General features: G+C 33.6%; 2 protein-coding genes and 1 non-coding gene across 6 annotated transcripts in view; all 3 read right to left on the reverse strand.

The window, feature by feature from the left end:
• LOC127811575 (peptidyl-prolyl cis-trans isomerase CYP37, chloroplastic) overlaps positions 1 to 593 on the reverse strand; it is a 42,717-nt gene extending 42,124 nt beyond the window's left edge. For all 3 annotated transcript variants that reach the window (XM_052351558.1, XM_052351556.1, XM_052351557.1), the window contains exon 1: positions 369 to 593. Coding sequence is in view for 2 of the 3 variants with exons in the window: in XM_052351556.1 (XP_052207516.1) it covers positions 369 to 590 (222 nt within the window). In the remaining variant the exon portion in view is untranslated. The remainder of the gene's footprint in view (positions 1 to 368) is intronic.
• A 6,187-nt stretch (positions 594 to 6,780) lies between these two features.
• On the reverse strand, positions 6,781 to 6,852 carry TRNAQ-CUG (transfer RNA glutamine (anticodon CUG)). Its single transcript has one exon. It is a non-coding gene; the product is annotated as a tRNA-Gln (tRNA).
• Positions 6,853 to 8,475: 1,623 nt separating this feature from the next.
• Positions 8,476 to 10,357, reverse strand: LOC127812227 (uncharacterized). 2 transcript variants are annotated; one of them, XM_052352608.1, is made up of 3 exons: positions 10,023 to 10,357; positions 9,547 to 9,747; positions 8,476 to 9,452 (listed from the first exon to the last, which is right to left on the reverse strand). In XM_052352608.1, exon 3 carries the CDS (start codon positions 9,394 to 9,396, stop codon positions 8,509 to 8,511), a length of 888 nt encoding a protein of 295 aa, XP_052208568.1. In that variant the 5' UTR covers positions 9,397 to 9,452; positions 9,547 to 9,747; positions 10,023 to 10,357; the 3' UTR covers positions 8,476 to 8,508. The 2 variants fall into 2 exon arrangements, with proteins under 2 accessions (XP_052208568.1, XP_052208569.1); XM_052352609.1 differs by having other exon boundaries at positions 8,476 to 9,419; positions 9,547 to 10,357.
• Between the last annotated feature and the right edge of the window lie 13,396 nt (positions 10,358 to 23,753).

A 23,753-nucleotide genomic window follows, 5' to 3' on the forward strand; every position in this document is an offset into this window, starting at 1 on the left:
TCTCCCTCAAACCAGAATATAAATAAATTTACATTCAATCCCTTTATTGTATTTTCCTGTCTTTTCCCTTCCCCTTAACAAATCCCAGTTCCAGGCACAGCCTTAGGGTTTTACCGCTTTGCAATAACCTAATTTCATTATCCTTAGAACTCAACAGGCATATTAGCCAGGTTAACGACATTGTGTTTCGCAATTCACAAGCGGAAAGATCCCCTTAGCCGAATTAAACACTTAAACAAGTTGCAATTCAAAAACAGCACTGCGCATCATAATCTGTGAGCATTTCCAATTGTGTAGCGATGAGGAAGTGTTAAAGGAATGATTTTCAGAGTTCATCAGTAGTGAGAGCTAGGCATAAATCGAGTTACCGGTGAAGGAATTGTAGCGAAAATGCGGTGAAGTGTGGCCGTGGGACGAAGGGGACTCAGGGCGTACTTCCTAAAAGAAGTTTTGGAGAGAAAGAAGCCAGGCGTAGAAAGAGAATAACGGTTGGGAGTGAAGGGAGAGATGAGTGGGGAAGACAGAGAGAAAGCCATGGATGCGGATACGCTGCTGGCACGCCTCATCCAAATCCTAATCTGTGAATACATCAACTCGTGTCTAGTTGCTTTGCGGGCTTTTGTACGGTTGTGACTCGTGGGACTTTACGGTCGCACCACCCAATGCAGTCCAGAATTATGATAGATAGTACACAATTTTTGTATATTTTAGATTACATAAAAAGGTATTATGATCAAAATATCCTTCACCTCCATGCATCTCATGTGTCTCTATGCGCCTCATAAAAGACATTTTTGTTATTGATATACCTTTATGTAGCTCAAGATATACACAAAAGTGTACCAATAACATTATTCATCCCAATCAAATCGTGGTTTTTCTTGAATTAGCATTAGTTTACTTCTTGCCTTGATGCATTAATTAGAGGGGAAATTTGGAAAAATAGGACTGCAAAAATAGGACACTTTAAAAATCTTTGTAAAAGTAGGACTTTGGAATATGTATTAAACAAAAATACTCTTACTTTTCAATTTACTCTTTTCGTGTTCTTTTTTTCTTTTTCACCATGTCTTTCTTTCTCTCTCTATTACTCTATATATAAAATATATATATATATATTCATCTATCATTTTTTTTTTCTTTTATTACTCTCTGTAACCTAAATACATGTGTATATATTGTTCATGTTCAACGATTAGATTCAAGAGATATGGGTCTTTCTCATTCTCTCTCTATTGTGTATATATGTATTATACATGTATTATATGTATTTGCGTTGATAGAAGAGGAGAAGAGACAGATGGCGGCCGTGTACAGGAAAAAGAGAAAAGCGATCGCAACGGCGGCCATAACGTGGCTGATTGTGGTCGTGATCGATATTTCACCTCAATCGTTTCATTTTCTTGCCGTGACCATAACAGATATCGGTTAATCGATATCCGTAACAGATGTCTATTAAAGATATCTGCTAAAATATCAAATATTTATCAAAATATTTTATTTTTTATTAATGGTTAATCGATATCTATTAAAGATATCTATTAAACATATATCTATTAAAATATCAAAATTTTTAATTTGAATTGAATTAATATTAATTAATTTGATTCAATTTTTTTTTAATCTTTAGTTCAATTTAATTTGGATATTCTAAAAGTTTGATTTTTTAATTTGATTTGAAGACTAATATTCTATAAATGAGAATTTAAGAAAACAGTACCTGTGAATGGAGTAGTTATTAAGGTACCATTTACTTAGAACAAACTTAGTTACTTACGTTCAATTCGATTATTTTGATAAGAAATAAGACAAAGGGTTTATATACAAGAATATTTCGATAATTTATTTTATATTTTAACAAATATTTGTTACATATGTCAATTAACGTATATCTGATAAAGATATCTGTTAAGGGGGCGTTTGTTAAAATGAGCAAGATAATGTGGTATCAAGATAAGATTGTGATGCTTTTCGGATCAAAATATGGAATGATCAAGATAAGGCCAGGAAGCATTCCAAGATTTCTATCAGACTGTTTGTTAAATTTTTTAGAATCACTGATAATTGTATTTTTTCTTTCCATGTGTTTGTTAATACATATGATAAGCACCAAGATAAGGGTTTTTTTTACCAAAATATCCTTATTATCAAATTTATGATTAAAATAGTATTTTATGATTAATATGAATTGTCAAAAAAATTAAGATTAAAATTAAAAATAATATTTTATTTTTCAAATTCATGTCCAAAAATAAATTTAAAAAGAGTTGAAAAGAGTTAAATAAAAATATATATAGAGAGAGAGAAATTTAAATTTTAAAAATCAATAAAATGAATAATGTCATTTAAATTTTAAAAATTGTCAAAACATATAATAATTTAAAAATATATTAAAAAATATTAATTATAAGAGTTAAATAAATAAGACTTTTTAATAAATTTAAATCTTTAAAATGCACTAAATGGCATTAATTATCTTACAAGGGGCAGATAAGTAATTCAGCCTTATCTTGAAAGAGCAAGATAAATTTATCCGAGGGGGGAGATCGGATAAATTTATCTTGAAATGGGGAGATAAGAGGTCACGTGAGGTATTTTTCGAAAATTGTCAAATAAGATTAACAAACACGTTGCAAATATCAAACATTCGGAATACTTCCCATATCTAACATTTTCTCCCTCTTATCTTGGTTAACAAACACCCCCTAAGGATATCAATTAACATATATTGATTGTTAATAAATATCGATTAACTTATATCTGATAAAGATATCTGTTAAGAATATTAGTTAACATATATTAGTTGTTAATAGATACTGATTAACAGATATTGATTAATAACCGATATCGATTAACAGATATCCTTAAAAATGATATCCTTAAATATCGATTATCTTTTAATCGATATCCTTAAAAAATATCTGTTAATCGATATATGTTAAAAATATCTATTAAAATATCAAAATTTTGAATTTGAATTGAATTAACATTAATTAATTTGATTTTTTTTTTATCTTCAATTCATTTTAATTTGGGTATTCTAAAAGTTTGAATTTTTCATTTGGTTTGAAAACTAATATTCTATAAATGAGAATTAGAGAAAATAATAATTGTGAATGGATTGATTATTAAGGCACCATTTACTTAGAACAACTTCAGTTAATTCTGTTAAATTGGATAATTTTGATAAGAAAGAAGACAGGAGAATGGTTTATATACAAGAATATTTTGATAAATTTTTAATGCATAACTGGACTTAACCATTAATAAAAAATAAAATATTTTGATATTTTTTTTTATATTTAGCTTATATCTTTAACAGATATCTGTTACGGATATCGATTAACCGATATCTGTTAAAGATATCTACCATGGCCACAGTAAGAAAATGAAACGATCGTGGTGAAATATTGATCACGACCGCAATCAACGACGCTATGGCCGCTGTTGTGATCGCTTTTCTCATTTTCCTGTACATGGCCGCCATCTGCCTCTTCTCCTCTCCCATCAACGCAAATATACACAATACATGTATAATACATATATATATAGTGGAGAGAGATTCACATCTCTTGAGCCCAATGGTTGAACATGAACAATATCTACACATATATTTAGGTTACTGAGAGTGGTAAAAGAAAATAAATGGTAGGTAGATAAAGATCTATTGGAAAAGAAGGAAGAAGAACACGGAGACAGGAAACTAAAAAGTGAAGGCATTTTTGTCCAATGCACGTTCAAAAGTCTTACTTTTACAAAGATTTTTAAAATGTCATATTTTTGCAAAGTTTCGTACCGAGAGCCCTATTTTTCCAAATTTCCCTAATTAGAGGCTTTGTTGCTATAAATATTTAAAAAATCAATTAAATTGTATAATAATAATAATACTATTGATACGTATAACAATAGCAGACTTGGTCTAAGTCTATTTTGTTGGTCCCTTAGGGTATGACTATTCAAGAGGAGGGTGAATTGAGTGATTAAACTTTTTCTCAATTTTAATAAATATTATTGATTAATGATTTTATTGAAAAATATATATTTGATAAATATAATAAATTATATTTGAAATTAATAATAAATGTAAGCCACAAGATATAAGAAAATAAATAATATGAGGCACAACAAAATTTATAGTTGTTCGGTGTTTCCACACACACATAATTCACTCTTCCAAGGTCTAACCACCCTTGGGATTCCACTATATCAAAATCACCAAGGTTTCCACACTAACTCACATTGGAAACTAGATACCCACCTAGATTACAATGAGTTCTAGGCAACCACTACACCAAGGTTTTCTCCCTACCTTATCTTAAAAACTAGATTCACTTAGATTTTAACAGATCTAGGAAACCTATACAATATTCAATAATAATTTAAATGTTACAAATAATTTGTACACACTTGGACACAAATAAGCAATTAAAAACAAATTATACAAGACAATAATATTTAAATAAATAAATAAACAGTGACCTCAGTTTGAATTGAGAAGATTGGATTCGGCTTTGCGATATCCTTTTTCTCCTCTTACCTTATGGCTTTTTGGGAGATGAACAATGAATCTTTGAGAGTTTTGGAATGCTTGAAAATTAGCTTAAGAGCTTTTGGGAGTTTTGGATGTGTAATATGTGCAATGGGGGGGTATTTATAAGCATTTTAGCCACTAAAAAAATGGTTAATATGAAGTTTGAAATTCAAAAAATGTTTAGACTTTTTCCAATAACAAGAAAACATGTTTCACATTTAATTTAAAATAAATTTACTTTTTGCATGAGTAAGAGAAAACATGTTTAAAACCAATTATTCTTAATTCAAAATAAATTTACTTTATGTATGAGAAAGAGAAAACATATTTAAAAGTAATTCTCTTTTAATTTAAAATAAATATACTTTTTGTAGAAGTAATAAAAGTATTTATCAATAAATGAAAATTCAAACATAAACTTTTGAAACATAAATGATCAAAAGAAAAAAAACATGTTTAAAAATAATCCACCTTTAATTCAAAATAAATTTATTTATTTTATATGAAAAAGAAATACATTTATATCATAAAAATATTTTTGTTAATTATCAAAAGTTAATTAATATGAGTAAGTTGGCTCAACATATTTAATTGTTTCAATAAATGTTTAGACTGCGTTCTTTTTGTTGTTTTCAAGTAATTTTTAGTTTTTAGTTCTCTACAACAATAAAAATGCGTTTAAAAAAATTATTCTTAAATTTTAAAAATAAGATTATATATTTATTTAAATTTTAAAAATATAATATATCTATATTATAATTAAAAATATAGGACAACATATAGTATATTATTAAGTATATTACACATATTATGTATAATAATATTTAACATAAATTATCACTATAATTTATTAATTAAATTTATTATTTTATTTTAATAGTAAAATTTTATTAAAAAGAGTTAATTTTATCATTTAATAATCAAATTCATTTAATAAAATATTATAAAATATTTTTTTTTTCAAAATTCTAAAGTAAATGTGTTTTTTAATTTTCTATTTTAAGAAATAATTTTTTAAAATAATAAAAAAAACATGTTTTCAGTTTTTTAAAAACAAACTATTAAAATAGAAAATTAAAAATAAATTTAAAATTCAAAACTTAAAATTAAAAACGCAAAGAGAACGCAGCTTTAATTGTTTTAGCGAGTTAGTGTTGTGTTGATTTTCAATAGAAGTGGTAGATATTTTTTTTATTTTATAACTTTATTATTATCTTTATATGTCTATAAATATGAGCCGAAGATGAAACGAAGAATATTCAAAATTAATCCCAATATATTTTACTTGTTTTCTCTCTCAATTATGTTGTCCCTTAAAATTATACCCATCAACTATATATAATCCAAAATTTTTAAAAAGACCAATTAAATTGTACTGGTAATAGTCAAAATAATTAAATTTTATTAAGATAACAAAGGTTAAAAAAAATAGCATGAGTCTAAAACATTTGAAAAGGTGCAATTATTGTGAAACACATTCAGTGGTATTGGTAAACACTTTATAAAAGGTACCCATTTTTTTTTTTAATTTTTCCATGTGTACACATTTTTTCCCCAATAATTCTAAATTATGTTCTATTTTTTATGAATTGATTATTTTTTAAAATTTTTGTAAAAATATCAACTAATTAATTTTCTCTAGACACGTATATAAGAGATAAATCTCCCTTTTGTACATTGTCTTTTATAAATTAATACCTAATTTCTATATGCTTAGTCCTAAAATAATATCTATAATTTTTTAAAAAATTAATGACACTAGAGTTGTCACACTTAATAGGATTTTTGGAATGATACACAAGATTTTTGAATTTTTGGAAAGATTTGTCTATTTGTATATATATTTTTTAATTTTAAACATTTTGTTATTTAAGAATTTACAAATAAATAGATCGATCTCAATTTGTCATACACCTTTTAAGTTTTCAAATGAGCTGCACAATGTTGATGTGTCGATATTTTGTTATACATAAAATTATATGAAATATATTATTTATGAGTATATAATTTTTAGCGTAACATCGAACTCAATGATATTCATATTTAATTTTCTTTTGAAACATAAAAATTATTGATAATAAGAGTTATGAAAAAATTTGAATTTTAACATCATACTTGTTATATTATCAATGAGTTAGTACTTAAACTGCTCACGTTTAATTTTATTTAAATTAAAATTATTCTATTTCATGTGGAATTCAAACTAATTCGAAAAATGGATTGCAGAAAGTAAAAGGCAAAAAGATCCAAGGTCCCACCGAGATTTGAACTCGGGTTACTGGATTCAGAGTCCAATGTCCTGACCACTAGACCATGGGACCAATCACGTTCAAGTGTCTTGCGAAATAAGTCTTCAATTTACTTTACTTCATTTAGGCTTTCTTAGATTGAAGTGGCCAGGTACGAAATGGGCCAAGCCCACCCAACAAGAACGGGATTGGTCACAGTAAAGTGACAATTTTTGTAATTATGAATTGAGATTTAAAATATATACGGTTACATTATTTTTTGTATAAATTGATTGTAATGGAAGAGGGCTAACTGGCAAGATTAGGATTAAGGGATGAACTGATTTTCTTTATTAATTATTATACAAATATATTATAATTAGAATTTTTATATAAAAGTAATAAAATTCAAAATCACATGACATTATAAAATTATTAAGTAGCATTCTACTACGAACAAAAATTATAATATATATATATATATAATTGATATATTGTTTGCGTGGATGCGATCTCATATCAAGTCCCTCCTCCACCCCACACATACAAATCTTTCATCAACATATTAGATTTAATATATATATATAAATATATAAATAGGGATCATAAATGAACGGTATCCATGTTACATGGATGGGCCCTTTATGTTGAATAGAATTTAGGCTGCAAACTTATAAAAAATTAGAACGCTCTTTTTGAAGCTTTAAATTATTTGAGCTTTAATATTAAAAACTATATAAAAATAAGAAGCGACCAATTGATGAATCGCATTGATCCTTAATTCGAAAAACTAGTTTGTGTTTCCAACTGGCTGAATCCGATGCCCTTAGAACTACAATTACTACACATTATAAATCGGGCCCTCAATGGGCGATACATTTGTCAGAAAAATCATATATTCTGCCCCCAAATTGTCTCCTCCTATTGGTGCACGTTGAAAGATAAAAGCTGTAATTGGGCTTCTCTCTCTCTCTCGTATTTTCCACGATTATAAACTGAAATGACATGTAAAAGATATTTTAATCACATTTTTCTATGACATCAGTCATCGGTTGGATTTAGGATTAGAGCAAGTAGGTTTAGAATTTGAGTGATTGTGGTGATCAGCCAGTCAGCCTAGCAGTGCCAAAATTATCATTATCAACAGCCGTTTAAATCAAATGTGGTTAAAAAAGACTTATTTAATAATAATAATACAAAAAGAAAGAAAGAAATAGCCAATAGAGAGAGAGAGAGAGGGGCACAGGCAGGCTGGCAGGCACACCTTTAATTCAAACAAAGGCAAAAGGCGTGAGGCATCGCTTTCAAAGGATGCATGAGGGTGACTTCACAACAAATCCACCGTACAAATCAATCAAACACCACCACCCAAAATTGACCGCCACCATCCCCCCCCCCCATCCGCATTTCTGAAATTCTACTTCTACTGTTTTATATATTATTATTATATTTCAATATTCGATATTATTATTATTATTATCAATCATCATAATAATATATATATCTCTACAGTTTCCTATTTCTCACCACCACATTTTCATATAATATTTCATTTGATCCCCCAACACAAAAAGGCAAAGGCATTAAGATATCTGGTTCGGCTTCGTCTCACCAGACAGACAAGAAACAAAAATTAAAAAACACAACACTATTTTTCTTTTTTCTTTTTTCCTAATACTATTATTATTATTATTATTATTATTATTATAGTATGTATCTTTCTTTTCTTTTCTTTTCTTTCTTATTTTTTCAACAGATATTGTTGTATCTCCAATCAAGCCGCACCTCGCCAGAAACGGCGACGTCGTGGCTGGGCTTCCGAAATGATACCATGTGGCTGCTCACCATGAAGGCCGTCACACGCTCCGACACTCTGATTTCTTCCATCTTCAGTTCTCTCAACCGCTGCACGTATTCCGGCACGTGGACCAGGTCCCACACCACTCCCACACCCCCCGCTTTCAGCACCCGGACTACTTCCCCCAGCACCCGGATTCGCTCCGCCCCCGCCGCCGCCGTCCGCTGCCCGAACTCCTTCCCCACCGTGTGTAGAAACACCGCCGACACCACCACGTCGAAGTAGTTGTCCCCGAACGGCAGCCTCCTCACGTCACCTTCTCGGCAGGTGACGTACTCCTGGACCCCTTCCGCTCCGGCCGTCCGGAGGATGGGGACCGTGGTCTTCGGTTCGGGTCGGGTTAGCCCGACGACCCGGCCGGAGCTTCCGGCCTTCTTGAGCTGCATCGCGACGGCATTGAGCAGGATGCCGCGGCCACAGCCGACGTCCAGGGCGTGCTTGACGGAGGACCAGTCGTGGACGGTGGCCACCATGCGCTGGGCCATGTCCCAGTGGAGGGGCACGGCGGAGTAGAAGATGTTGCCGGCGGCGAAGAAGAGGCATAGGGCGGAGAGCGCCGTGACGGAGCCGGTGAAGCCGGCAGCGAAGCGGGTGGCGCCGCCGGGGAGGCCCGGGAAGAGCGACTCGAAGAAGGCGCAGATCAGGTCGAAGTAGAGGAGGAATAGTACGGAAAGCGACGAAAACACGATCGCGTGGAGGAAGAGGAACACCGGCGTTTGCCAATCGTCCATGCCGTAGATTGCATAGATCTGCGCCCAATCTCTTCCAGCTTTCCCCATTGTTGGACCCAAAAGCCCTAACTCTGAAATTGATCAATCTTTGATTCAATCAGAAGCTGTAATTACAAAACAAAGGCAAAAATAAATACTCAATGTCATGGCAAGAAAGAAGTGGATCAAAATTTTCCAGAACTTGTGAGTTTCACTTACAGTGAAGTGCGCTAGAAGCGTGTTGCTTTACGGCACAGCAAACTGAGTCATCTGAGAGGAATTAAACCGTGAGGATTGAGGAAGGTGTTCGGTTCCACGTGATTCTTCACGATAAACTGACGACAGATACGGAAAGTCCGGACCACAAGTTTTTGTTTTCTTGCGGTTTCCGAGCAACCAAACAAGAGAGCCGGCGAAAGCCTGAAGAAGCAGATTGATGAGTATCCGAACTTGAACACGTAAAAATCAAGAACAAACAAGATCGGAAAAGCGAGATAAAAAAAATCAAATCAGGTCGAGGCAGCCGGGAGCGAAAGTAGCACTGTTTCAACCAGTGTGAGAAGAAAAATATCATGCGGCAAAGGAAGGAAGACGGAGACGAAGGGTGGGTGGCATGATTGGGCGAAATCTGGGAACTGGGAAGGGAACTGAAAGAGAGGGACTGTAAAATGGCAGGAGTAGGGGCAGGGGCAGACCTTCTCGGGGACCCCCTGGGCTGGGTGGGCTTTTTGAATTCGTCTTCACGCGTTTTGCTTCGTCATATATGATTTCTTTCTTTTTTCTTCAATTGGGATTCGAGCAGCAGCAGCAGCAGCAGCGGTTTGAACTTTTCTCGTTCAGGCTTCTTCTATCCTATCGGTCATATTTGGAAGTGGAGTGTGATCGGTAGGCGGCAGCCAGCAGGAAACTATTATTTATTATTGGAGTTAGTTTAGTACTCCGAGAGAGAGAGAGAGAGAGAGAGTAGACGGATCGGGAAAGAAAGCCCAAGCGCGGGAGAGGAGAGAGGAGAGGAGTGATGGACGGGCCAAGAAATCATAAAATCTTCCAAGTACGGTTGATTCGCAGCTAAATATGACTCTGCCCCTACTTTTGAATTTTGTAGAATATATATATATATATTTTATGATCCCTCATAATATATTTATATTAATATTTCCTACGTAATTATTCATAAATACTTGTTAACATTTTATATATTGATTTGATGGACAAAATTGAGAGGACCCGACAAAGAGCTAAGGCAGTGGAACCGAAGAAGTTTGGACGACTCCCTAAATCCAAATAGAATTAATTAATTAATAATGAATATTTATTTAAGAAATTAAAAAATAAATCAAATGAAATGGAAGGGAAAGAGCAAAAAGGGCTCCGTAAATCATGGCTAAGACTGCGGAATCATCGGTCCTGCTTTGCTCCTTGATTTTGTATAAATGATTACAATTAATAAGTGATTAAGTAGATGAGTAAAGCAGCAGCACGCACTTCCTTATATTAATGCACCAATCACTGTCACCGGCTTTGCCGCTTCGCTTGTCTCTCTCTCTCTCTCTCTGCTTATATTAGGGCAGGCAGATCATCTAGGCCGTCCTCTTCTTTCCTGTTAAATGTTAAATCACACTATTGAATTAATTTTACACAACTGCCCCCCCCCGACTTTCATTTCATTACTTAACGCTCCTGCTCCTCCTTGTCCCACATGCTGTCACGTGCCTCACTCTTGTCACCCCCAATCCCCCCCCCCCTCCACGCGGTTTTTCCTTTTTTATTATATATATATTTTTTGGTTCTATACAACAACAATGATTCTTAATATATTTCAGAATAAAATTAAAAAAAAAAAAACACTTCCTTTATCTTACAGCTGTTTGAAACTCCTATAATAAAGTGATTTTCTTTTTTAAAAAAATATTACTCTTTGCCTTAAACTTGTGAATTTATCTTCATTAAGTTTAAATTATAATCACTCAGCACCGCTGCCGACAAGTCTTATTTCGATGATTAGAAAGGAGCGGAGGAGTGGATTCAACTTTTGCAGATTAATTGAAATATATATATATATATATATTTTGATGATGATTAGTAATTGATTAATTAAAATTACTTAGGTTGGGTGGGTCCACCCCCCGGCGAAAGAAAGGAGGGAGGGAGGGAGGGTGCAGACAAAAGACAAGAAAAAAAGACGCAGCAATGAGTGTGTGACTGAGGATGGCACGACCAGGCTACCTTGACTTTACCCAATTAGTATGCCATGCATACGTTTCATTATAATTAACATATACATTTAAATTAGACTTAAACTAATGATAAATAAATTAGGATTGGTCCCTTTTAGGAAATCTAAAAATCTAGCAAATGGAATAAAACTTTTAGAACGAAGAGTATATATTTAAATTATTAATTTATAGATTAATACTATATATTTCGTGGAGTTCGGTTACATAAAACTTTAATAAGTGTTTTTAAAAGTTTTGATTTTTAAGATTTTAAACTTAAAACACTATTTTAAAGAAGTCTTGAAAATAAAAGTGTTGGCATATTTTTTTGAATGGAATAACTGTCGATAATCATCGAGCTACTTCAACTCACATCATTTGTGATCATTAATTAAAGTTTCGACCATATCAAAAGAAGGGTTTTGGAATTCAAAGGTTTTGATCCAGAACTTCTTTGAAAATGAATTTAAACTTATGAATTCTAAACATTGTTAAAGTTTTTAAAAGACAAACAAGATAACTTGAAAATTTAAGAAAAATTAATTAAACATTGAATCTAGTGTTAAATTATCGACTGATTTTTGAAACTAGTTAACTGATTTAATGCATTCATTCTAGATTAATATTTTAATGTTAAAATAATCGATTAAATTCTTATTCTTCTCCAAAACTATCAACTTATTATTCAAGTATATTAACTGGTCATTGAAATTGTCCATCAACTAATATATCTATTGTTATTTGTTGTTGGCAATATATAATTTTCCTTTTTGAATTTGAACTTTTTCCAACTACAATTACTCTCAACTCCTCTTTTTTCGGATAATTTTGCACATCTACCCCTACCATAATAATAAAATTGTTTACCCACTGAGACAATCGTTAATAGTTGTTTCTAAGAATTTATTATTTGAAAATTGAGATTATTTTATCTTTTAGGGTCTTTTTGGAAAAATATAAAATGTTTTAGTACATTGACGCGTTAGATAAAACCCTAATAAATATCTCAAACAAATAATTAAATGCCCCTACAATAATGTTCATATTATTAAAGGTAACTTTTTACTAATTTTTTGTATAAGGGATAAGCTCCATAGTTAACACACACAAGGACGATGATGGGCACTCGTACAGAACTGTAGATAAATGAAGATAAGACTAGCTATGTATGATGTTAAAAGTCATTGCATTGATCGACAAACTGCTCCAATGTCAAGATGCTTTTTGTACCTTATGCGAAATTCTAAACTCCTATTTTTCTCATGTTAGCTCATATTAGTTCAAATGCCACTATGATCCATGTTAAATCAATCAAGGAACTATTCAACTTTGATTTTATTTGTAATATAATAAGTTTGAATTGAAATTAGCTTTCAAGTTTATAGATTTTTTTTTTATGACTTAAGTGTTCGGACTTCACCCGCATAGTTTTGGAGGAGACCGGTCTTACCCCCTAGTTCGATCGTGAGATAAATCGTATGTGGTTGTAAATTTATGCATTCTCAAGCGGATACGCAATCAATTTTTACTAAATGAGATATTTCTATTTTTACCAAGAGTTGATCCTTTGTCAATCCCAACAAAAATTAAAAGTTTTACCACTTAATTTATAGACTTTTTCATCAATATAGAGTTAGGTTGAGAGGATATTAGCCATATATATATATATAATATAATATATAAAGTGTCTAATTAGATTTTTGAAGTCAAAGCTTGTGGTTTTTGCTTTTTCATTGATATTGGAGTTTGAATCCTTTGATGCTCATTTGCATATGGTTTATCAGAATTTTATTTGTTCTTGAGAGCAGACGATGAGTTGGAAGAACAACTAATTCAGTTGACTTGATACATTATTATTATTATTATTAATGTCCCACATTAATTTTCTACTAATTAAACAGTTGAAAATCTTTGAAGGGTTGTCGCCCCATTATTTAAATTCAAGAATTAGTCAAACCATGCCCATTGCCGACACTAGCAGCACAATATTTTATGTACCTTAAACTAATCAAAAAACACCACTACTTAGGCAACCCATAAGCCTGCCTGTCCATCAGATAAACATAATGGCTTAATGGGTTTTACAACTTTGGTCCAACCTAGCCTTAGCACTGCAACGTACCAAAGTCCAACTTATAAAGGTTTAGACTCTTTGTTTAGAGTTTTGTCCCATCGGAGTGTGAGTTTTAAGTTTAAAATTTAAGTTTCAGTCTCTTTTATTAAAAATTTTGTTTAATTTAGGTTTATGTTCAAATTGAACTCATTTATATTAAATGAATTTAAATAAATTTTAAACACGATTCAAGCGAGCCAAAAATGAGTCTATACACAAGCCATACAAAAACTTATAGACATGTCTATAATTGGACACTTAGTCATAAAAGAGTTTGTTTACAAGCTCAAAATATTTGACTACCTCCTATTTTAAACTTTACTCATTCTGTTAGTTTTTTATACTTAATTAATTCTATTAGTTTTTTATTTCCTAATAAGGTCCGAGGCTATGGCTATTTTTTCGATGAATTTTATTTTTATAGGTTTCGGTCTGAAATTGAACAACCCAAATCTGTCACTATTTTTAAGCAGTCGATTTTAAAAGTCAGATCACAAACCCTATCCCCACTTTGGAGAAGAAATGAGACTCGACCCATTTGCTCAAGTGAGGGAAGCCCACTTATCTTAGCCCTTAAGCTTTCATATAAAAGGGCATTTCTTGGTCCTCCTTTTGGCGTTTCCTTCTCGTGGTCGAACCCTAACTTCTCTCTAGTGTTTTCTTTTCTTGGCCTATTGTTTCCTCTGTCTTTCCTTGTTCAACCGAATGTGATGGGGTCTTCTTGCCTTTTGTGGTTGATCTATCCTTCCATGTGTGCGACCACCTTTCCTTGTGTGCGAAAGATGGTCCTTTGATGTCGATTGAAACCTCTACATATCCAAGATTGAAGTCTTCTTTTCGGATAAACTTTTTCTCTTCGCTTTGTGCTTTCTACCCTCCGTCTTTGTGACCAATCTACATTTTGTGGTAACCTATTGTGTACAGTTTTAATTGTTTGGGTGAGAGAGAGAGAGAGAGAGAGTTTCGTTTGAGTTCGGCTGAGAGGTGTTGGGGCTTTCTGGGCCTACGGTTTAGAGGCTTCGTTGTGACTTGTAGTTCCTATTCTTTTGGCATTACCAAAAGTAGTGAACGGTTCTTTTAGATCAGAGCATTGAATGTTTTTAATAGAGGGTTTTCATTATGTTCTTACATTCTTTATTTTCGATCAAATCTGCTTCAATTTTATTGCACTAATTCTTTCTATTTTGTAGTTTTTTCAGCAACACATTTATTAATTAAGTTTAAAAACTAAGCCCAAACTTATTTATTTAATTAAATAAATGAGTTTAAACAAGTTCAAATCAAATCAAGTTTCGATGGCTCGTCAGTGACTTGGTACATTTGCAAACCTAACTAGCCTATTAATTTATTTTATATATTTGATATATTATAAATTAACTTTTTACAACCTTATTATGGTAAATAAGAGTGTTTATGAATCTAATTAGTTAAAGTTTTTTTTAATAAATTTAGAATTAAACCAATTATGATCAAATATACAATTTTAGACTCAGTTCCAATCTACTCGTAAAGCAAAACGAACAAACCCAACTAAATTATTAAGCTTAACCATATTAAGTTTCGAAACTTTAAATGTAACAGCCCGTTTCCCAGAGGCCCCCCTAGCATAGAAGATCCGTGAGAGGGTCATTATTTAAATGATATCAAACAACGACATATACTAAACCTCTTGCACATCTATTTTAGAAACCATATTATTATTATTATTATTTTCATCACATAACATTGCGTAACCGTCTTTACATAATCATTCACAACTTGGGCTCACCTGGGCCTACATAACTCACCTCCAAACATAAAACATTACTTTTAACACAAGCACCGTGATAGCCAGGATTTAGTTTTGGGAGGGCTCTGCACTTGCTACCATGACTCGACGGTCTGGACCCAACTTTGCTGAACGCACCTGCTATCTCAGGACTCTTACATGGAATGATGGAAAGCAAACGTGAGTCACGAGACTCAACAAGCTCATGAAAAGAAGGCTATAGGTTTAAGATAGGACTCTTCCCATGACACCCCAAATAATTCATGCCAATGCAATCACACCATGTCATGATCCATACATGTCTTACTTCTAAATGCATAACATAAAGTTAACTGCACATAAAGGAACTAGAGGCCCACATAAGCCACACATTGGCACCCAAATCCCGCATACAAACCTGTTGCAGCCTAATATAGGCTACCATATCACTATCCATAAAGACTCGCATTTTCCTTACATTAGTCGGCTTTTCCTGAATACTCGTTACATGTTCTTCCTGATACTCATCATACCCTTATATGTTTTTCCTGTCATCCATCATATTGTCATATCCTTCCATATCCTTCCGCGATCGTGGCCTCGGGCTTCCCCCGAGCTAATCTTTAAGCCGAGCTGAAACTCCCCTAAGTCCGTACTCCCGACACCTGGACTGGCACGGTACTCCTGCCCAAAATAACAGTAACAATAGAACCATGCAATGCAACACATAAGAAATGCAATGACATCTGTAGCATAAATGTGATGGCAAGGCCCCCATAAACCAAGCATCAGGCTATGCTACTCCCACATAAGAATACACACATGCGGTATGCTCTAAATGCATATGTTCACCTAGGGTACCCAAATTGACTCTTAGACCAATCGGGTCATGCAAATGCTCACACATCCCATCACACACAAAGTATGTCCCCAAGTGAATGCAACCCAGTCCCTATACAGTACACACATCATGATATGCACAAACCAAGGAGAGAATCTGACAGTACTAGCTTTCCTGGCCTGTCTAGCGCTTATCGTAACAGTTGATAACTAACGCCCATACATCCAGCCATCAACTTCCACGACCTATGGTCGATAGTTAGTGGCTTTGTACCCCATACCCTTAAGACACATTAAACTTAGTCACTTAACCCATCATTTCGCACACTTTATTCGTGACAACATAGACACCATTATGTCATTCATGCTCTCATCTCTTCTTATACACAAGAAATCATTTCCACATTCATAACAAATTATTAATATAACCCAATAATTTTAACCACATCTATTTTCTAAGAACTTAGCCTCAACGGGTTCAGCATCATTTTCAAGGAAAGCGAAGCAATATGAAGTTCCGTGACGGACGGAATGAATGACATCAAAACATCATTTACTTAACTCATTTAATCACCAATAGACCCATTATTAACATACAAGTTATGGAATAGTTGCCACGCAGATTAGCGTTATTAATGCATGAAACCGAGTCACGGTGAGGGAGGGAATTAAATACAAGAAACTACGGAGACTTTCACTGAAAATAAAGAACACGAGGAGAAGGTTAGGAGCTTGCCTTTTATTAGCAGATTCCTATTGTTGTACTTTTTGTACATTAGTTTTAATGATGAAAAACATATATTGGTTTAATCCCTAAATCATGAGTCAAGGCTATGGTTTTTAACATACATCAATTTCAAAATCATGTATCACTTTGTGAAAATGAAAACCCTATTTTGACTAACTCTGGAAGGTTAACACCTTATAAGGAGAAGTATAAGATAATATTTTCTTTTTAGAAAACTAACTCCCGGTAATTTGATATCTAACATTCATTAGTGCTAAAACGATTTTTAATGAATTTTTCATTAAATAGAAAGTATATATTTTGGAGATGGTATTTTGCTAAAACTTGAGTTTGTACTAAAACCCAAAATCTACTTTCTTATTTATTTGGATTTTGATTTTCCAAGTATTTTTATTGAATCCAAATAGGGGGTACTTTGTTATTTACATTTATGTATTAAAGTAAATGGAAGTAAAATATAAATAAAATAAAATATGGACATGTAAATAATCTGTGATGTATACATGTTGTGGATTGTGCCTTCAAGCAAATCATTCTGAATATCTATCATGTTTCCATGCATGTTTTGAAACCCATTTGAAAAGGTTTTCAATGTTTTTAGTGTATGCTATTTCGAAACATTTTTGTTATACATGTGTTTTCAAATCAGATTTTGGACTATGTTTCGAAACCTCCATATCATGTTTCGAAACCTAATTTCCAGAAAGGTATGTTTCGAAACCTGTGATAGTATGTTTCGAAACTTATGTCTCTGTCAGCAGAGATCCGGGATGCTTTTTGCTTTGCATTTTTAATATTTATCTAAAAGCTTCTCAAAACATTTTTTAATGCATTCTCTATGGTTTGCAAAATTCAAATTCAAATTTGAAGTAGAGATCATTATTATGTGTTAGTGGGGAATAGATTGTGTCTCCCACTCATTGCTGTCTCTTGGTGCATATCCAGCTGTAAAGGCTGTATGTTTCAAAACATGAGGAGTATGTTTCGAAACCTATGTATAAAATTGTGATGTTTCGAAACCTATTATGTATGTTTCGAAACCTACTTTTCTGTCTTGTCTCTAACGGCAATAAAACGACCAGATTTCTATCTTTTGGTATAAATAGCAAGTATTTGAAGACAAGAAGATTTTTGATAGAGAGACAACAAGCAAGAATAAGTGAGCACACATTAGAGACACACACTCAAGCACAAGAGGTGATTAAAATGTTTGATTGAGCTTTCAAGAAGATCTACACACATCTTATTCTCGTGCATTGCAAGTGTGAAAAGGAGAAGCAAGCTAAAATCCGAAGTCTCATCCTTCTAGCTCTTCTCACCTCAAGTTAAGAGGTTTGTACAACCATGTGGTAAGGCATCTATTGCTATACATTTGGTGGGTTGTAAAGATAAACTTCATTTATCTTGATTATTGTAAGGTTTGAGTTTAGCCTAAAAACTTATTTGTTGTAAAGGTTTGAGTTGAACCTAAAACTCACTGTGTTGAAGGTTCGAGTTTAGCCTTAAAACTCACTTGGTGTAAGGTTTGAGTTAAGCCTAAAACTCACTTGGTGCTAGATTTGAGTTGAGTCCGTAAAAACTCACATCGTAAGGTTTTGGGGTGAACCGTGGTAAAACCCTTGTTGTGGTGATTATTAGTAAAAAGTGATTGGGATTGCAAATCCTTCAAGTGGGTAAGCTTGAAGGTAGTGGAGTAGGCGGGTGTCGAACCACTATATATCTTGTGTGCAAAGTGTTCTTTAGTTTTCATGTATCATTATTGCCTATTGCACATGCTTTCTTATGCTTTGATATCTAAGTCTAAAACAAGGTTTTCATAAGCATAAGTTTATACATATACATAGAAAACATATATTTGATATACAAACATTTTTGGTATACTCTTAAATATATAAATCATCTTTTCCAAAAATCATTATTTTAAAATACAAGGTAAAGAATTTCGAATCAAGAAAAACAGTGAAGTAGATTTCGAAACATACATTTCATATTTCGAAACTTGTAAAATAGTGAGCTATATTTCGAAACATATGTAATATGTAGTAGGTTTCGAAACCTACTTAATGAAAGCTTTATTTCGAAACATATAGCCTATATTTCGAAACCTAATATTCTACCAAACATCAAAGTTTTAAATTAACAAAAATCTATACAAATCCCAATTCACCCCCTCTTGGGATATATTTGTCATCATTAGGAACCAACAATTCCCACCTCATTACTCAACTGCTGCGCAAATTAACAATTTTTACTAATTATATTAAATACTAATACAAAGCCTATACGCGAATCCCCAATAATCTGATTAAATCGGTCTAAAATTGAAACTATTATGGGTATACGAGGTCACTAAAAATTAAAAAATAAAGAGAACTTGCCTTATTTTGCAGATTTTTAGCTTTAATGCCCACGCACTGCAAAGTAATATTAACACTAAAATAAATCAAAACACAGTTTAAAAATATGATTTAATCCGTAGAAAATGTTTAAGACAAGCTGACTAACCTACCTCGCACTTCAGATCTTCAATTATACGGAAAAAAATTAGGCTGCGTTCTCTTTGTTTTTCAATTTTTAATTTTGAGTTTTGAATTCATTTTCAATTTTCTATTTTGATAGTCTGTTTTTAGAAAATTGAAAACACGTTCTCTTTATCATTTTGAAAAATTATTTCTCAAAATAGAAAATTAAAAAACGCGTTCTTTTTGAAATTTTGAAAATAATTTTTTAATAATATTTTATACCAAAAAAAATTTGATTATTCAGTAAATTAGAAATATTTAATGTTAATATATTATTAAAAATATATATACATTTTAAAATTAATGAATTTTGTAATATTTTTTCTCATTACAATAGTAAAATATGAATAAATACATAAATAAATGTGTTTTGAGTTTAGATTTTATTTTGAATGAAAACACTCAAAACAACTTTTTGTTTGTTTTGAGTTTTCTTTACAATTTTTTTTTTTCAAAAATACATTTTTAAAAATAGTAAAAAGAACGCGTTTTCATTATTTTAGAAAATTAAAAACTAAAAATGACTTGAAAACAATAAAAAAAACGCAACCTTAATTTTTCTGAATTTCTCCTCTATTTCTCCTCTCTTCGCCGTTGCCTTTGCACCTATTTCCTCCCTTAATTGCTCTCTATTCTGCTCCCAATTAATCTCAATTTTAGCTTCAATTGAAGCAATATATAGCAGCCTATTCTCACGAAAAATCGGCTAGAAAACGTGGCCAATTTAGCCTTAAAAATTGTGCAAAATAGGGGGCATGGGAGCAGTCGCGCGGACACACTAGCGTGCGCCATGTAAGCACCCCCGCCCGGATATTCCATGTAATACCCCGAGAGCCCAGAGAAGTTAGTATATATCGAGGATAGTGTAAGAAAGGAAACAACACCAGCTGGATACCTTTTGGGCTGAATGTTGGCAAAGAACTCCCAAGTTAAGCGTGCTTGACCTGGGGTAATCCAAGGATGGGTGACCCCCCTGGGAAGTTCGCGTAGGCCCATCAGGGTAAGTTGTTCCGGATCTTCCTATCGCTCGAATGGGATGTTACAGGTGGTATCAGAGCCGACCCCCGAGCCTCTGAGCGCGGTGGTGGGGCAAACCTCAGCGGGGAGGCTGAGTCCCGATGGGGTGTGTGTAGGCCCCTATGGGGGGTGCGTGTAGGCACCTTAGGCGAATCCCACATCGGCCATGCAACGGGGGGAGATCTGGGATAGGTTGTAAGGTCGCATGACGAGAACGTCATGTGCTTAAGGGGGGAGAATGTAATACCCCGAGAGCCCAGAGAAGTTAGTATATATCGAGGATAGTGTAAGAAAGGAAACAACACCAGCTGGATACCTTTTGGGCTGAATGTTGGCAAAGAACTCCCAAGTTAAGCGTGCTTGACCTGGGGTAATCCAAGGATGGGTGACCCCCCTGGGAAGTTCGCGTAGGCCCATCAGGGTAAGTTGTTCCGGATCTTCCTATCGCTCGAATGGGATGTTACATCCCAACCACCCGGTCTATCCGAACGAAAGCGCTTACGTAGAGGAGAGAGAAATAGACATAAGATAAAATACCCTGGCATGCATACATATAAAAATACAACAACGGAAGCAAAACAATATACATGCACGCTTACAAATACCCCGCTGGAACAGCGGTCACGGGGTACATAAAAATATATACAAACCCTATGCCAATAAGTAGGAAAAATGAGGGACAACCCGGCACAGTCAAAAATAAGAGTCAGGACTCCTAACAAAACATCAGAGAAGACGGGGGCAGCAAACTGTACACCCTACCGACACGGATGGCTGCTAGGCGGCGCGGTCCTTGCCCTCGACTTAGCTTTACCCTTGCCTGGAATGATGGAAAGCAAGGTGAGTCGCAAGACTCAGCAAGTTTATATGAAAAGGAAGGCTGTAAATGAAACAGAAGAGGAGATCATCCCAAATATAAACCCATATGTACACACAAGTCATGTGAGGCAACAACGCAACAGTGTCGCATAATAAAACATATACCGGTCCTTGGGGCCCACATAAAACACCTGGCACCCAAGTCCCATACCAACCTGCCGCTGCCCTGAAAGGCAACATAAATCACCACAAACCTGTGCGCACTGTCCCGGGTCGGTACTCCCGTCACCCGTATCCCTGCCGGTACTCTCGACATCCGAGCCAAAGGCTCCATCGGAACGGTACTCCCGTCCGAGAACTAATAACTACCAGTAACCATGCAATGCATATAAAATGTAAGGCGTAATGAGCATCAATGTGATACAAGGCGCCCATACATCCAGGCATCAGGCCATGCTCCGCCCACGTAGTAAATCTCACGCGATGCATATGCCCGTGCTGGATGCAACCTGACCAATCTAAAATGTCCGTGATCAAGCATAACCAAATCATGATGATCCCATCATGCAGCCCGAACCCATGTGCATACTAAACCATGCAACAAAAATAAAATAATCAGGCATGCTATAATCACATAACGGTAGAGTAGGTCAGCAGTGCCTGACACCGGTCAGCGGTTAGTGACCAGGAGAGACCATCTGACGGCCTAAAATAGAACATACAATAGTCTCACCGTCACCGAACGGCTAACCCTTGCCCTCACTGCCCAACCGCTCTAGCCAATAAATAACCGAAAATCCATAATAATACCCGACAGCTAAGAACCTAGCCCCGAGTGAGTACGACATCATTCCCATAGGATTGGGGTGATACAAACCCCCGTAGGCAACCAACGAATAATACCCTCGAAACCAGGTTAATAAATTAAATTATTAAACACACCGTTTAAATTCCATAATTTATTAACAGCCAAATCCAACGAAGGGAGGTCAAATACGAAAGAATCGACAACGGGGGTATAGAGAACTTGCCTTTCCGGAGATAGCCTTAAGTTCAATTTGACCAAACGCGGTCAAAGTTATACAAACTGTAATATTCCAATTATTGACAAAATTAATAAAATTGGATTCCAAATAAAATTTCAACCGCAGGGATTATTAATTACTAGTTTAATTACATATCTAGATAATTAAATCAGGGATTAAACGGAGTTTAATCCAATTTTTGAAGCCCCAAAATTCTCAGATTTCTCCCGCGAACACACTGCTATTTCTGTAAAAAAAATTTACTGCTTGCAGCACCAAAATCACGCCCGAAATTGGGCAAAATTCGGCCTTAAATTGGCCAAAATGAGTGGCCAGCACGCGGCCACGTGGCAGCGCTGGGGCGGCCACCGCCTTCACCCCGAAACGACGTCGTTTTGACGTCTAGAGGCTGAATTAAATCAGCCAAAATTTCCCACCTTCCAGAATTTACACCTAGGCACATAACTTCTAAAAATTAACACACACCCCCAATTTTGATTTCTACTTATTTCACTTCCACCCCAAAATTTTCAGAAATCTCTCAATTTAATTTATTTTACTATTTTCATAAATATTCCCAATTAACTTAATTAAATATCTAAACTTCCTATTTCCTCAAAATTACATAAATAAATATTTTTCTTAAATCTCTAAATACCCAAATAAATTAATATTTCCCTTTTAACTCACAAATATTCAATAATCACCACAAAGACAATAATTAACAATTATTAATCATTTTCAAATAATTTAATTAATTACCTTATTTACCCATTTTCTCAAAATAACATAAATAAATATTTTCTCATAATTTTTCAAATATTCCATAATGGCTTCAAATACCAAAATTAATAATCATTATTTATTTCTCAATTTTCGGGATGTTACATTAAATCTATACAATCATATCTATTTTATAATTTAAAGTACCAAATATCAAAATTGAGGCAAAATGTCTCATATATAAACTTGCACAGTTGTCAATTTTATATAGATAATTTTTTTTTTGTCAATTTCATACAGTACCTTATAATTTTGGTCAAATTCACAAATGTTTTGCTAATTATATATATATATATATATATAAACTTCAACTAAGAAAGAAATAGAATTCATGGGTAATTTTAAAGAGTTGCTTCACAAAACAAAACCCATTTTTGTCTTCGTCAATATCGAATTTCATTAATTATTTTATCGGTTTAATAGCTTTTTGGGTCATTTCCAATATTTTTTAGCAATTATTAATTAACTAAAAAGGAATTAATGTGCAATTAAAAAATTGATTCACAAAACCAATTTTTTCCTTTCTACATCAATCAACGTCGGTCTAAATGGTTTCTTGTTTGATATAAAAATCCATAAAAATAAAAACAAGTTTA

The sequence above is a fragment of the Diospyros lotus genome, chromosome 10 (assembly GCF_014633365.1).
Source record: "Diospyros lotus cultivar Yz01 chromosome 10, ASM1463336v1, whole genome shotgun sequence".
Classification (NCBI taxonomy): Eukaryota; Viridiplantae; Streptophyta; class Magnoliopsida; order Ericales; family Ebenaceae; genus Diospyros; species Diospyros lotus.

Coding starts and splice junctions, on each gene's coding strand:
- LOC127812227 (XM_052352608.1), bottom strand. CDS start 9,396: ATGGGGAAAGCTGGAAGAGATTGGGCGCAGATCTATGCAATCTACGGC.